General features: G+C 35.0%; 1 protein-coding gene across 7 annotated transcripts in view; it reads right to left on the minus strand.

The window, feature by feature from the left end:
* Akap9 (A-kinase anchoring protein 9) overlaps positions 1–17,061 on the minus strand; it is a 207,436-nt gene that overhangs the window by 53,235 nt on the left and 137,140 nt on the right. For 5 of the 7 annotated variants that reach the window (XM_023706537.1, XM_023706538.1, XM_023706540.1 and 2 more), the window contains 5 exons: positions 9,188–9,350; positions 8,253–8,465; positions 7,022–7,060; positions 3,530–3,762; positions 2,402–2,521 (listed from right to left, as the gene is read on the minus strand). In XM_023706537.1, the coding sequence (XP_023562305.1) occupies positions 2,402–2,521; positions 3,530–3,762; positions 7,022–7,060; positions 8,253–8,465; positions 9,188–9,350 (768 nt within the window). The remainder of the gene's footprint in view (positions 1–2,401; positions 2,522–3,529; positions 3,763–7,021; positions 7,061–8,252; positions 8,466–9,187; positions 9,351–17,061) is intronic. The other 2 variants (XM_023706541.1, XM_023706536.1) reach the window with 1 other exon arrangement.

A 17,061-nucleotide genomic window follows, 5' to 3' on the forward strand; every position in this document is an offset into this window, starting at 1 on the left:
TAGGATCGATATACAATTACATTCTCTTAATGAATAGAGGGATTTGTTCTAATGGTGTTTGTAAGTAGGATATCATGTCTGCATCTTGTATAGCAATTAACCACTAGGAAGAATGTATACAATGTGTTAATTATTGAAACTGTCCTACCAGTTTGGTTTGAAAAAAAAAAATAAAATTTTGGTTCTTTGATACAGAATTAAAATTCATATAACACATTAAGTTTGAAAACTTAAAACAAAAAGTAAGTAAGTGTTCACTGATAAAATGATAAAGGTAAGCATTCATTGGTATGTTTGTTATATTTATCAAAAATACACATTTAAGAAACAAACTATTTGAATTTACAAGATGCTGTGATCCTTAATCAATCCTTCTACATTTTTAAGTCAAAGGCAATTATACAACACTTAGGAAAGTTTATCTTTCTAAATGTACTGAGAAAAAATTATCAGAATTATTTTCCACATAAGAAAATACACCTGCATAATTCATTTGCCACAAGTAGACTTACTCCTTGTGTTGTGAGTTAATAGTCAACAACTGTGAGCATCGTGGTGGGGGCTCCATCTGTTCATAGCTACTGTCTCCTCATGTGAGGCATGTGAGCAAGAAAGGACAGAAGAGTCAACATGTATGTTTCGCTGACTCTTGGTGTTTCCACAGTATGTTAAAAGCCTGATTTCACCTTTATAACCTAATAAAAATAGCAATTTTCATGCTGAAAGCTAGTTGTATGTTCTTAGTAGCAGATACTAGCAACTTCCAACATAACCTGTAGGGATAATTTGTAGTTCTGATCTGTGCTTTAGAAAAACATTTGCCTGCTGACTGGAATATCAATATATCAGTGTCAATTATGTTAATAAAACAGTTTAAAATTTTAAATGTGGACTCAGTCTCAGCAGTCTGAGCAGGATCTATTCCTTTTCCATTATTGGTAATAACTATGCTTGTTGTGGGAACCTTAAATTCTTCTGTTGCATATTTTTTTTAAAATTTTATTTATTTATGTGTGTGTGTGCGCGCGCGCGCGCACTGGCAGCCAGCTCAGTCCACCAGGGGGCATGGCTGGCTGGCATGTGGTGCTGGGGATCGAACTGCGGTCCCTGTGCGTTGCTAAGCTTGTTCCAAGTAGGTGCTTTAGACCCCTGAGCCATCTCACCAGCCCCTGTTGCATATTTTAAGACTGCTATGAAGTTGTATGTTGAGGACTACTGAGTACTTTGCACATGACTTTAAAGGAAACCTTTGACATGGGGTATCTGGCCTTGACAGATCAGTCACCCAACTAAGCCAAATTGTCCACTCTGACTATGTTTCCATATGAGGAAAATGGACAGAACAGTTGAAAAAGTAGCAGCACAGAGACAGTTTTGGAAGCTACCATAGGTATCAGGCAAACAGTGATGACAAAGAAGGTGGAAAGAATACAAAGATGCGGTAGAAATCCTACTAGCAACAGGTAATGAGGAAGCTGAGAAGTCAGGCCAAGGAAGAATTCTCTTAGCAAAGAATAGAAGGTATAGACTTTGAAATGAGGAAGAAACATGCTTTATTCTTATCTTCCTTACTGAAGGCTCATCAGGAACCAATAGCTCACTTTTGGACATTAGTCTTCAGACATATAGATGGAAAGTAGGCAGTTGAATATTCAAGTATAGAGCTGAACAGAGATATCAGGAACAAAGGAACAGCTATGGAGTCATTTTTATAGGACTGCCCAAACAGTGAATGTATGTTTGGAGGAAAAAGGGGCTTAGGACTAATTCATGGAGTACCCCATCATTTATCATGGGCAGGAGAGGGACAAAAAGGCTAGAGAAAGTCAGTGGAGCAGGTATGTCACAGAAGCCAAAGGAAGTAAGCGTTTTCACAAAAATATCATAATGAATGCCTCTCAATGGGTGAGTAGGCTGAAGACAGAGAGGTGATTACGCAAGTCACAAAGCTCTGGGTAACTGTCACAAAAACGGTTCAAATGGGAGTAGAGGGCATGAAACTCCAAGATAGAGCAGTTAGAAACTTTACTGGGTAGACTAAGAACAGAATGGGAAATGTAGTAAAGAGTGAATATGGGTAATTCCTTCCACTAGTTTTGTTGGGAATGGAGTAAAGAAATGAGTAGCTAAGTTTATTTAACTTCTAACATTACAAGAGGTATGCAGATGAAAAATAATTGCAAATTTCAATTCAAACAATTTCTTTTACTTGCAGAGCTAAGGATCTAATTTAGGGCCTGGCTCATGCTGATCTCACACTTGAGCAGTATTTGATTGCATGGACTTTGGAGACTTATATACTATAAAAAGAATTCACTTTAATGTTTCTCATGAAGCAAATCTTATTTTGTACACAGGACAGAAAGTAATGGAAGGTAGGCAACATCAATGAAGTTCTTACCTCCCTAGTTTGATGTTCACTGACAGGCTGAAACCGAGGTACCACCTTAAGCTGCTGCTCCAATTTCTGTATTTCCTGTTGGAACACATCTCTCTCATGTTCTCTATCAATGGCTTGCTCCTGAAGTTTAATAATAAGAATGATAGTAACTGAAGAAAAATATTTATTAAATCCTTTACCTCATTTCCTTTTTGTTAAAGATTAGTTTTGTTTGAAGATGAAGAACTGATAAAACTGATGACAGAATACCCTAAGTCACAAAGTTTGAAAAAAAAATAAATTTCTTTTTGGATATGTTATGTATTTTATAAGGGCTCTTCAATAAAAATTTAAGTACTTAAAAACGATTAGGACTATATTTTCAAAATTTAATATTAAATCAGAAGGAAAACAATTCTTGAAATAAATTCACCTTCTTGCACAAAGGAAAAAGCCCACAGCTAATTCAGCCATTAAACTAAGTATAAAAACTGTCTCATAAGCCAGTTTCTTTAATCCTAATCTAAATTACATACCTAACATTAGAAAATGTCTAAGAATGTGACTCTCTGATGTGTGGAGAGAACATCAGACTTATATGAGATTCTAAAGACAACAAATTGTGTGAGACTGGAAATTTATCATCGCTTTGGAGAAAGCCCTAACTGGCATCACTCTGACTGTTCCAGTCTCATTTCCTAGTACCCACTATTGTTAGCTATGTGTATTCTTCTGGAGGAGGAAGAAGCAGTGGGAGCCAGTGGGAGCCAGTGGGAGCCAGTCCACTCTCAGAATCCTCATTTGCTTTGGTATTGGTTAAAGAAAGACTAAGACATGCTTAACTTTGAATTTGGAAAAAGCAATAGGGCTTATTTTAAGCTTCCTGTCCTACTTCCTTTTGTTGTTGAATGTGCCAGATTGAATCCACAACCCTGTGCATATACTTTACCATGGAGCTACACCCCTAGTTGTACTATTTTTAATTCTGATTACAGTACAATAAACATTATTGGAATTTTTAATGAGAAAAGTAATCATTGTAGAATGCAAGTAACATTACTCAAGGGTCCTCATAATTTAAAATTCAAAGCCTTCGATAGAAGGAGTACTTCTTTGAGAAAAATCAATATTCAGATTGAGAATACTTACATCTAAAAATTTTCTCATTTTTTCTAACTGCTTTTCCAGTGCTTGGTTTTGCTGTCTTAAATCCATCAGTTCAGCATTTTTCTCTTGTTCCAGCTCTATAAACCTACTGACTTGTTCCTCAACATCTATTTCTAGAGCTTTCACTTGCTTTTGAAGATCATCACGTACTTTTTCTGCTTGACACTGTACTTCTAGCTTTTCCTTCATTAGTTTTTCGGTCTCCTGTAGTAACTCTGTTCATAAATGTAAAAACATACCAAGGTAAATCACAATTAATGTTATAATAATAAAGTCACCCATAACTATGTTTAAATTTTATCTTCATAAAATAAAGATTGGGATTTATTTTAAATACACATTAAAAAGTATTATGCAAGTATCAAGATAATCTCACTTCTACATAAGTATTAACTGACAGAGAATTAAGAAAAAAGCACGTTCTGTCATAAAAATATAACATTTATGTGACAACAACATAGTAACTGACAAAAAAAAATCTACTTTCATTATTAGGAGAAAAGTCCAATTAAATTCAATCACAGAAAAAGAACCTTACCATTTTGTTTTTCTCAGGCAAAATTAGTCCACTCTAACCCCATTAAGTCACTTTATATGCATGTACAGTACACACTATCAAATACTATACTAAAACAGAATTTCCTGTTAGACTTACTCTTTATCAGATCTATACTTCTGAGACACTTTTGCACGCTCACATGTATGTGCATTGAAGGAAAACTGACATGTGTAAGGAGAAGAGTGGTTGGGCTTAGGAGTAGACTATTATGGATTCAAATACTAGCTCTGAGCCTTTTTTCCTATGTAACATTAATAAGACGTTCTTTAATCTTCACAGACAAAAAATGGGATAGTACTGCTACCAATCTCTTAGAAGAATTTTGGAGTCAAATGAATTATATAAAGAATAGTGGTGGGATATGATAAACTATGTAAATGATAGTTATTATTAATAAAGTAGAAATAGCCAAAATAAAATGATCTTTTTGAAGAAAATGGAAATAACATAGCTCTAGAATCTATCTATCTATCTATCTATCTATCTATCTATCTATCTATCTATCTATCTATCTATCTATTTCCCTCATTAAACTTTGTTTTAATGGGTCTCAAAATTCTGTGACAGATTTTTGGTCAAGTTGTTTCCATTAAAGTACTGATTTTAAAAACTAGTAACTTAAAAACTGCCACAAACACACACAAAAAAGGTCCACAAAGCATTCTCCTTTTCTTCTGAAGGTTTTATGATGCACTGTTATCATTAACCAGTTTTTCATTATTAAACTTAAATGGCCAATTGGGAGAAACAGTTGAGACTGGCTTCCACCACTGATTAAGACTGGGGTGGTAGGGATAATATTCATTTAGCCTTCTGAGCTTTCTGGGCAGACCTGGTGACCTTGCCAGCTCCAGCAGCCTTCTTGTCCACAGCTTTGATGACACCCACAGCAACTGTATGTCTCATATCACAAACAGCAAAACGACCCAGAGGTGGGTAGTCAGAGAAGCTCTTGACACACATGGGCTTCCTTGGAACCATGTCAACAATGACAGCATCATCAGATTGCAAAAACTTGGGCCTATCTTCCAGCTTCTTACCAGACTGGCGATCAATCTTTTCCTTCAGCTCAGCAAACTTGCAAGCAAAGTGAGGTGTATGACAATCCAGCATATGGGCATAGCCAGCACTGATCTGGCTGGGATAGTTCAGGATAATCACCTGAGCAGTGAAACTTGCTGCTTCCATTGGTGGGTCATTTTTGCTGTCACCGGCTACATTGCTATGCTTTACATCTTCGACAGACACGTTCTTGACGTTGAAACCCACACTGTCCCCAAGAAGAGCTTCACTTAAAGCTTCATGGTGCATTTCAACAGACTTGACTTTAGTTGTGACATTTACTGGAGCAAAGGTGACCACCATGCCAGGTTTTGAGAGAACACCATTCCCCACTCACCCCAAGGGACAGTGCCAATATCACTGATTTTGTAGACATTTTGGAGGGGCAGCCGCAAAGGCTTGTCAATGGGGCAAGTGGCATTGCCATCTTTAAGAGTGACCTTCCATCCTTTGAACCAAGGCATGTTAGCACTTGGCTCCAGCATGTTGTCACCATTCCAACTAGAAACTGGCACAAAAGCTATGGTGTCAGGGTTGTAGCCAATTTTCTTAATGTAGCTGCTGACTTCCTTAACAATTTCCCCATACGTCTTCTGGTTATAGGTTGGCTCTGTGGAATGCATTTTGTTAACTACAACAATTAGTTGTTTCACACCCACTGTGTAAGCCAGAAGGACATGCTCATGGGTCTGGCCGTTCTTGGAGATACCAGCTTCAAATTCACCAACGCCAGCAGCAACAATCAAGACAGCACAGTCAGCCTGCGATGGGCCTGTAATCATGTTTTTGATGAGGTCTCTGTGTCCAGGGGCATCAATGATGGTCACATAATACTTGCTGGTCTCAAATTTCCCCAGGGAGATGTCAATGGTGATACCATGCTCACGCTCGGCTTTCAGCTTGTCCAGCACCAAGACATACTTCAAGGAACCCTTCCCCATCTCAGAAGCCTCCTTCTCAAATTTTTCAATGGTTCTTTTGTCAATGCCACCGCATTTGTAGATCAGATGGCCGGTGGTGGTGGACTTGCTGGAGTCCACGTGTCCGATGACGACGATATTAATGTGAGTTTTTTCCTTTCCGATGTTGGCTTGGATTTAGTGGTGGCTTTCACTACACCTGTGCTCTCGCGGCAAACCCGTTGCAAAAAGCATTATACTATATTAACTGATGTGTTTACACTGTACTTAGGATTAGAAATCTTTTAAAAACAATAGTGCAACTGAATATTAAAAGTAAATCAACTGGGAAGCCTGCTATTAAATTTCATTGACTCTTACCCTACCACTATCTTCCTGATTTTGAAGCAACATTTTTGAAAAGCTACAGATGAATTTAATCACACTTAAAAAACAAAGTTAAAAAAATCGTTTCTTGGGGCTGGGGAGATGGCTTAGTAGAATAAGCACTTCCCTGGCAAGGGCCTGAGTTCAATGCCCGGTTCCGGGGGAAAAGAAAAACAAAACAAGTTTCTTAAAATTTATTAGAAAACAGTAGGATCACTATGGGTCTTATCTATGTATTAAGACCCTGTGGACCCTGTACTAAATACATTAAAAAAAATTAGAAAATATTGTTTTAAAAAAATCTATTAAGCTCTGTACACAACTAGATACAATGAAATGAGAGTTATAATGAAACTCAATTTCAAATAAAAGTGTATTTTATTATAAAATAAGTTGTTTTTTTGTTAGAGAAAAACTGTAAGTATAAAACACAACAGCAAAACTTCAAAATTAGAGACATGTTAGTTGAAAATCCAAAAGTCACCCAAAATTTGAATTGTAAATCTACCACCCAAAACAGTCCATGCAACTGTACACGTGCGCACACACACACACACACACACACACCTGCTCCAGGTGCTGCATCGACTGCAGCATCTACTAGTCCTATGAGAATAGAAAAAGACACAATAAAAATATAATTATGTCATTTCTTAGGCAGTTCTTTATGCTAAAGTCCTTTATGCTTCAACTTTTAGAAGCAAAAGTTGAAGTCACTGTTTATCAGTATTAGTTAATATGTATTACTTTTTATGTTTTTATTTACTTATTTATTTGTATTTAGGACAGGGTCTACAGGGTCTCACTACGTAGATTGGACTCCTACTGATCCGCCTGTGTTCAGCCTCCCAAGAGCTGGGATTATAGGCATGTGCCACCACACCCAGTCTCAATTACCTTCTCAGTGCGCCCCAGGGGCGGGGCCAGCACAGCACTCCAGGTATCAAACCTCAGCTGCTATGTCTGCCTAAGCAGGTACTTTAATCCGCCGAGCTATTTGGCCAGCCCCAGTAATATGTATTATTAATACATATTATGTATTTCTTGAATGTTTTATTTTTATGACATGTATTAATTCCATATTAAAAATTCCAACCCTAAATCTATGTTAAGCAATTTGAACACCAGAAAAACTTCAGCATATTTAACAAATATATGCTGTAAATGAAATTAAGAAACATTTATAATTCCTGCTAAATGTATAAGTGAGAAGATATGATAAATAGGATTAAAGTTCCACTGTTTCAAAGACTGGTATCACTGAACAAGCTTTACTTCAAGATGTTAATTTCTCAGTTGAGGAAAAATTAGTTTACTTGAAAATTTAAATATTATTTGAATGTATTCTTATATTAGACTAGATGTCTGCCTGCTTCTGACCTTTTCAAACTATTCTGCTTGGAGGCCCAAGGCCCCCTTACTGGCTTACTATCGGTACCAGATCACTGTTTTTACTCAATTCAACAATGTATTTTTTGCTGGCTTTCTGCTATTAAAAGAACTAAATGTCACACAATTTGCAATATCTTCTGTCTCACTATCTGTAACTTTATCCCACAGCAGAGATTTAAGGATAAAGAAGTATCTTTGTTTCCCCAATCAGCTAATATCTGCCAAAAGTAAAAAAAAAGGAAAACAAAACCTCTAGAGATCTTGATTCCACATTACTAATGAAACTTTTTACTTACTTTTTAAGTTCTTATGTAAAATACACAAAAATGGTTCTGAAAGAGGGAGAAAATGTTTAAATGACATAAATAAAACAGGACTGTCTTACACAAAGTCTAAAAATACATACGCTGTTCAACTGGGCCTGCCTCTGATTTCATAGCCTCCTTTTGTCTGGACAGCAATTCTCTTTCTTCTTGGATCTGCTGTTGGTCTGCTTCCAATTCCTGTAATCTATTACCTGCACATAACAACTCCTGTTCAAGGCGATCTATTATATCAGTTTTTTCCTGAATTTGCCTTTCAAAAAGAGTTTTTTCATCTGCATAACCATCAATGACACCTGTAAAATACAATTGTCAAGGAATGAAATTACTACTCATTTTTTTTATATAAATAAAAGATGTACTATTAACAAAACTTCAAGTCATTCTAACCTATTAAAGTTTTAATTTGCTGCAACTATTAACCTTTAATATGATATGTTTAGTACTGTTTCTTGTTTACCACTGTGAATATATATGAAATTTCTCTAAACTACTACTGTACTTCGCTATACAAAGATACCATATTATGCATGTATAACTCACTATGAAACACAAAGAGATAAGTTCTTGGAAAGCTTAATCTAAATCAGATACTTCTGAATTGAAATCACATTTTAAGTACCTTAGAGAAGGATGATACTTTAATTCTAGAAGGTACCTTCAAAAACCTGAAAAAACAGAAAAAGCCTGAAGTGTTAGAGGTTAAAACCTCCAGCCACTGTTTAACGGTTCCCAAACAACAGGTGGATTATGGTAACAACTCACTCCATCCATTCCTGTCTTTTCTAAAATTTTAAATATTTTCTGTAATTTTCAAAATTCTTTCTTTAGTATGATGTGCACATGTGTGTGTGCATGTTTAGTTTTAAAAACTGCTTGGAGGAAATCTGAAGACAAATACATCCACTTTTCAGTGGCTGCTTTAACTACGAGTGTTTTTAAATCTGGCCATATATTCAATTCTGTCTTTTAAGACTGAAATTTCTCCAGTCTCAGTTGCCAGAGATAAGGTGCTTACCCTCTGCCTTACTGAGCTCCACAGCCAGCTGTTCTCTGGCCCTGGACTCCTCATGAAGGCGCTCTCGCAGTTCTTCTTGGCACTTAAGCGATTCTGTTGCTTCTTGTTTCTGTCTAAATGATTCACGCATCAACTCTGTCTGTGTGACTTTCGCATGTTCGAGCTAAACCAGGAGGAAAAGAACACATGAAGGATGATAAAGTGTTGGTAATATCAGTGTCACTTTTAATTAACGCTTAAAAAGATTAAAAGTGAAAAAATTAAAATGTAGTCACTTAAATAGTTCTCATGCTTGTTAATATTAGCAGGAAGGTAAGTCACAATAAATGTATAGATCAGCTGTGTGACACTTCTGATGGAGGTACTCTTGTTTTATGGGTCCAAAGAGCATGCTTCTTTGGGAAATAAACTACTAACTCAATGGATATGTACTCCACGACATAAAGGGAAGTATGTCATGACGAACCCTGGGAGCTTCATAGTTTCTGATGTTTTATGTAATATGTGATCTATGAGAAAATATTTATATTTAACATTTAAACATTATGACTCGTACAGTATTTGCTGTACTTTGTGATGGACTATTAATAGATGATTAATGCAATGGTACCAGTTAAAATCATAGTGGCACAAAAAATGAAATTATATTTATAATCCATGTGCTTGATTTGTCTGTTCCCTTGCAAGAAAGTCTAAAGATTCTATATTCAGTTTATTTTCAAAATTTTATAAATCATAAGCATTAAAAATAGAACCACCATACTATGCTGTCATTGATGCAAATAGCACTATATTCTTAAAAGTTTTTAAGATGGCAGTACAGACTAAAAGCCAATGGTTTCAATTAGGAGATAAGTGGATCACTGTTAACTGAATCAATTGTATGAAATTACAGAAAAGCATTGTTTCTGTCTTAGTTATCTAGGTTGCTGAATATAACCACCTGCTTATCTGCTTTTACTATAAGTACTTGGGAAAAAATTGACCTCAAATATGTCTAGTTCTTAGTCCAAATATTTTAAAAAGAAATAACTGTATGTATGAACAAATCTCAAAAATTTTAAAATTTATATGTAAAGCACTGTGTGCATTACAAAGATATTATTGCCTGTTTTAACGTAAAAATATGATTAAATGTAGTGGCTTCTAGTCAGACATCAGTAATGTATTACAATTTTTTTATAATAGTTAAGTATGTTTTATTCTTTAAGTACTTCTGCTCTTCATATCTAAGCAGCATTCATCATAACAAACAGATTTTAGAGTTACTAAAGCTTTTTATGGTGACTACATCTATTACTAAAATAGCTAACGTGCAATTATTTTTGTTTCAATAGGATGCTTTACTATCTTTTGGAATTTATTTTAAAATACACAAGGACAAGTATATGACTCATAAAAGAGAATTAAGCCTAAGTTTTAAATTATAAATTATTTCTTAAAATATCAATGAAAACATGTTGTTACCTACAAAAGAATAAAGTTTTATTTTCAAGTGGCAAAAGTTTTCCCTTTAAATTTAGATAATTAATACAATTAGTTTTTACTATAAAAGAAACATCACCATGAAGTATGGAATAACATGTACATTACTACTTTCATGAACTTAGTCACAACTTTATATATCACACATATCTATGTTTTTTGGGTGGTTTATCTTTTTAAAAATTTTTGGTACATTTTAGATATACAGGATAACATTTAGCATAGGAGATTTAAATGTTATATCAACTGCTCATATTTAAATGTTTAAAAAACATTATATTTAAATGCACTATATTTAAATCAACTTCCACTTACATACACATATTCTTTTATACAATGGTTAAATAGTGAATACATGAAACCTAAGAATTCAAAGCTACAAATTTTGTGTTCTACTTCACAAAATCTAAAACAAGACTTTACAATACAATTAAAAATTTACCACAAAACTATAATAAATTTGATTTTTATAAAACAAAGCAAAAAACTGAAGCAGTAAATTCAGTGCACTAATAAGTTTTATTTATGATAGCAGATGGAATCCACACTTTACTTGGCTGAGTCCCCTTTCAAATTGTAATGTAAATACTTGAAGGGCCCTTCCCCCCATCTCTCCTATTCAGTCAGGGTAATATTTACAAAAGCATGAAATACATAAATTCAAATTCATTCATTTAAAAAAATTACTGAGGAAACATTTAAAGTACTGGTAGAGCTTTAGTGAGTACCTTGTCACTTTAAAATGAAAATTGTAGGAGAAGTAACAAAACTATTCTGAAAACTATCTGGCTTGTTAAATATTAGCTAGTAGGTATAGTGAAAATCATAAAAAGTGCTGAGTAACTTGTGAATCATTCACAAACAGAAATATCAAATGAACCTACAAAACTGAATATGCAGGCATCTTTATGTTAAACACTCACCTTTCACAGCTTTTATAAAAACATTTCAAATTAGAAGGAAAAAAAGCAGCTTTTCTCTACAGTATTAGTACACAACTTAAATATAGGTTCCTTGGGGTGCTAAGAAAACTTTCAGACAGATTTCCTTTTTTCTTGGCTAAAGTACAGCCAATATAACATGCTCTGACTGGCTCAAAGACAATTCACTTGGCTGCTTTAGGTTCCACACAATGCCTAGTCTCTCAAGTATCACTTTGTATTTAGAATTGGTGTCATACAAAAGCAAGAATCTCAAGGACAAGTCGAATCTTTTAAACAGCTGGCCTGGTATTAGAGAAATGCAGCATTTCTTTGATTTCTTGACTTAAAAACCAGCCAAACTGGGGCTCCTAAATGAACTACAATCAATTTTAGCACTTGAATACATCCAGGATGAGTGTGTAGGAACACACCAAACAATAATAAAACAAAACCCTATTCCATTTAACCTCACTAAAGACAACTTAAAATTTCATTTCTTATACTTAATCTAAAAATAATTTTTATACTTACTGAATAAGGTGGGGTAGGCAGTGAAATTTTAGAAATCAGCTTTAATATGTGCCCATTTCTTTTATGAATAAAATGAAAAATAGAAGTATTAATAATTACTGAGTTATTTTCATCCAAATGTTCACATAGAGGAAAAGGATATGGCAAAGGTACTCGAGATTCAACCTCATAAATGTCTTCATCTTGTTCTTCCAACCAAGAGCCACTGAGTTTGACAGTTGCCAAATAGGTCTTGTAAGAATCCATTCTAGAAGATGAAGCTGCCAGGTTTCCTTATTTGCTTAACCAGTTTCCCACTACATTAAGAAGTTCTTTTCAGTTTACAATATACTTCATATTTGTATAAAAAATTTTTTATACAAACAAACATAATATTAACTCACATAGCTGAAAATAAAAGGGGTGAAAAAGTCCAGAAAAAATCTTATAAATCTAAAAAAACTATCAGTCTTTATCCAAATAAAACAAAAACAAAAAGCAACAAAAATAAAAGGAAGCAAACAACAAAGAATTCATTGTTTTAAGTAGAAGAGTGAAATCCTTGAGGAACAAAAATATAAATATCTAGCTGAGCAGTAAAACCACTTGTATGTATCAAATACGCTGTGGTAATAAGTAAGCTTTCCAAGCAGATTCTGGCAGGGAGGGTCAGGTGTTAAATCTCCATAGCAGCAGTCTTCAGAAAAGTTGCCCCACGATTTCCTTTGTTCTAGCAGCTTCAGCCCACTGAAAAGGAAAAGCCTCTGAACTGAGAGCTATTCAAATAGCCTGGCCTGTTGAGCCAAAGGATTCTAGTCAGAGTCCCCTGAGGAAAAGGTCAGAACACTGGGTGTGGTTTCATGTCTTTACCTATAGATACACTGACAGGTGGAATGCGAATTAATACACCACAAAACAGCCTGCCCAACAGGATCCAGGTTCCACGTCAGAGCTTTGAAAAGTATTTAGACAAATTTATAATGTTTCTAAGATAAGCTGGTGATTTTCCATCCCATTAAAATATTGCTTTCATTTAAAAATGTGAAATGATTGTTTGAGTTCACCTTATTAAAGTATACCAAATAATCATAATTATTTCTTCATAATTAAGTGAGAACATTTTTTGTATTTTGGAAATGACACTTGAGAGCGGCCACTGTGACTAAATATAGATAGTTCAGCTCTAACCTTTTTCACACTGACTTGTTTATAGTGTATGGTAAGAAAACAATTTTAAAAAAATCTGTACTATACATAAATAGTTGGCTATTATATCACTTAAAGTACTGACCTTAACGGTAAGTAATAGTAGTGTATATAAATAGTTGGCTATTATATCATTTAAAGTACACACATACACACACACATACACACACACACCACACACCACACACAACTACCCTCTAGTAGTTCCAGGTAATAAAAAACTATCTCTTCAGAATTTTAAAGGACACATGCCATTTATTTACTTATCAGAATCTTAAAAGATAAATATCAAAGTCAGTCAGTCATGTGTTAGTGAGCCCAGGTAGTACTAAACTTTAATCTCGGCCCCTTTTGGTATTTTCAGGCAGGGTCTTGTTTAACTACCCAGGCTGGGTCAAACTTGAGCTCTTCCTCCCTCAATCTACAAGTTGGTAGGTAGAAAGGCAAGTGACATTATATAAAGCTGTAACTTTTTTCTAAATTTTTTTTAAAATGTATTACATAAGGGTCTTACTACACAGCTTGGACTTATAGTGATCCTCCTGTTTTCAGCCTCCCTAGTGCTGGGATTACAGGCGTGCACCACCATGCCCAGTCTCTGTGGCCTGCTCAGTGCACCCAGGAGAAGGGCTGGCGTAGCCTGTGGTGCCAGGGATTGAACCCTGGTCCCTGTGCTTGCCTGAGCAGGTGTAGTTCACTGAGCTATCTTGCCAGTCCTTCCTTTCTAAAATTAAAAGATTCTCAGTAATAAAATGTTTTAAATAAAATTATTTTAATTTCACTTTTTTTCCCTAAATGTTATGTATCCTTTAATAGTCTCAAGATATAGTTTATTAACTATTCCTTAGGTTTCTGGAACTACTAATATTATACACACACACACACACACACACACACACACATATATATATATATATATATATATATATATAAATTTTTTAACCTTACTGTTAAGGTGGCTACTTTAAATGATATAACAACCAACTATTTATATATAGTACAAATTTAGAAAATTTTCCCTTTCCATACACTCTATAACAAGTCACGAACTATCTATATTAGTTACAGTGGCTGCCATCAAGTAACAATCCCAAGAAAATACAAAAATAAGTTCTAACTTTATGATTATTTGACTTGCATGAATAAGTAATGAAATATTCCAAATGCACAAAGCCTTTATCGAAACGGAAAAACCCACGCTAAAGAAAGCACGTCATATCAACAACAATCTCTTTTATTGCCACTCTCACTACGTAAAGTTTAGGATTTGGTACTCAAAACCTTTACAACAAGCTAATAGTTAAAACAGGAAAAATGGAAATTTTCTGTAGAAAGTACAAAATGGATGCTGAGAGATGGTTTGTAACTAAGATGGGGCAGGAGCTTCTTAAAACTCTGGAATGTTTTGCTATTTTATATTCTCTAGTTAGTCTGTAAGATGTCTAAACACCTATATAAGATGGAGACCTAACCTTATCCCCACCACAGATGACTGTGATTGTAATGAGAATTCAGCAGACTTCATTATTAATACACTGGCTGCTCAAGTTTATGGACAAGTGGGACCCATGCCTAGCCTACAAAATACTTAAAATACTTTCCCCTGCTTTCTCTGCAAATTACAGTTTGTTCTGATAACTTAGTGACCAATTTGTTTTCTGTGAAGTAAAAACAAAACCCTGTAGAGGTAAAACATAATCCTTCATAAATAGTAACATTTAGGTCAAAGTATGAAATAAATACCAAAAGAAAAAAATAAAAAAACTAGAGAGAAGTATTTTTTTTTTAAAGTAACAGCTTAAGATAACTTAGAATGAGGCAAACAGCTTTTCCAATAGTATATAGCTAATGGCATACTATCTTATCAGAAAGAAGACCCTGAATTAAAATAATTCAAGTGATAATCCATTACTTCCATTATTTTTGGAAATGCTGCTTTGGCTCATGTCTAGATGTCCCCTCGAAGCCTCAGGCAGTCATAAGTGGGGCTTTTCAGAGGTGGCTAGATCTAGATTGTGGGACGTTGGGATCAAGGGTGTGTGATTAGATTACTAAATTAGTCCAGTCCGGTTTGGCACAGTCTGAGTAGGATGAAGGGTGCTCCACCCTGAGTGTGAGAGCTAGACACCCTAGGCATGAGCAGCCTAGGTACGATATAAGGACAGAAAGAAGCTGCTAGTGCCACTTGTCTCCTGTCTCTTGCTGCCTGCTTTCCCTATCTCCTGCCAGCCATGGTTCTCTTCTGTGATGCCCCTCTGTCACGCCACCCTTCCTTGACGCCAGCCAAGTATGAACTGAAACCTCTACAAACTGTGCTAACTCTTCCTCCTTTAACTTTCAATGTCAGGTATTTTGACTCAGTAATAAGAAAAGTAACTAAGATATATATAAAACTTTTTTATATCTACATTAGAAAAGCTTTTAAGAAATATCCTCTTTTCATGAGGAATACTGGTCAAGGTAAGAAACTTGACACAAAGAAAAAGTAAAAAAGCAGGGGAAAAAAAGACTCAATAAGCCTAGTAAAAGATTACTGAGAATAGTAGCATATGGCAACTATTAGAATAATTCAAATTATATTCAATTTTGTTCACCCCCTATATTAGAAAGCATATAAACCTTTCTGCAACCACAGTTAAAGCACAATAACTTCAGCTCTTAGGAGCACACATTTTTAATTACCGGGACTATTTCATTATCCTCAGATTTCAGACCACCAAGATTTAAATAAACCAGACACAGAATGTTAAATATTTTATGGTTTCTCTTATGTGAGAAATCCAAAAAAAGAATAACTTAAAAGATGTAATAAACAACAGATGGTAGGAAATAGGGAGGTAGACCTCATACAAATGGGGATGAGATCTAGGGAAAGACAAAAAAAGGAAGGAGCAAGGGGAGGGGGAATTTAAAAAGGAGCACTATGTAGAGGTACCAACTCCCCACAAGGAATGTATTCATTATTTATTGTAACCATGAATAATAATGAAACATTTTTGCATATTTGAAGGCTATTGATTTGTAGTACTGGGATGTTTCCCCTCAGTCATAGAATGTCAAGCTGTTTAACCACTTAACCCCTTGCTCCCACAAACTTCCCCCAAATTATAAACACTCATTTCTCTTTTGGGCTTGATATATGTGCTTATTTCTCTAAATTATTATTATGCTTATTATTATCATTATTATAATTATTGTATTTAGTACAGGGTCTACAGGGTCTCACTATGTAGATCACACTTATAGTGATTCTCCTGTTTTCAGCCTCCCAAGCACTGGGATTACAGGCACATGCCACCATGCCCAGTCTCAATCGCTGTCTCAGCGTGTCCGAGGGGCGGGGCTGACACGGCATGATGGGGATTGAACCCGGCAGCTGCGCTCTGCCTAGGCAGGCACTTTAGTCCACTGAGCTATGTGGCAGGCCCCTCTAAATTATTTAATAGAAGGAATTAATCCTGTTTATATTATTTGACAGAGCCCTGATCAATGCTAAGCATAGTTAGGACAATACTTGATATATGCTTTTCATCCCTTTGATAATGGTTATGCTTAAAATGACAAAACACAATCTTTCACTTTCAGATTTCCCTTTAAGAACATAAATAAGAACATAGCTTTGATTCTACTATTCTAAAAAATAAGCATTAGTGAACTCATGAGAGTTTATCATACAGAAAAATCATTCTGTTAGAATATATCGCTCATTCATTCATTTCTTCCAAGGAATTTTTTTTTTTTTTTTTTTTT

Source organism: Octodon degus, unplaced genomic scaffold (genome assembly GCF_000260255.1).
Source record: "Octodon degus isolate 3935 unplaced genomic scaffold, OctDeg1.0 scaffold00262, whole genome shotgun sequence".
Classification (NCBI taxonomy): Eukaryota; Metazoa; Chordata; class Mammalia; order Rodentia; family Octodontidae; genus Octodon; species Octodon degus.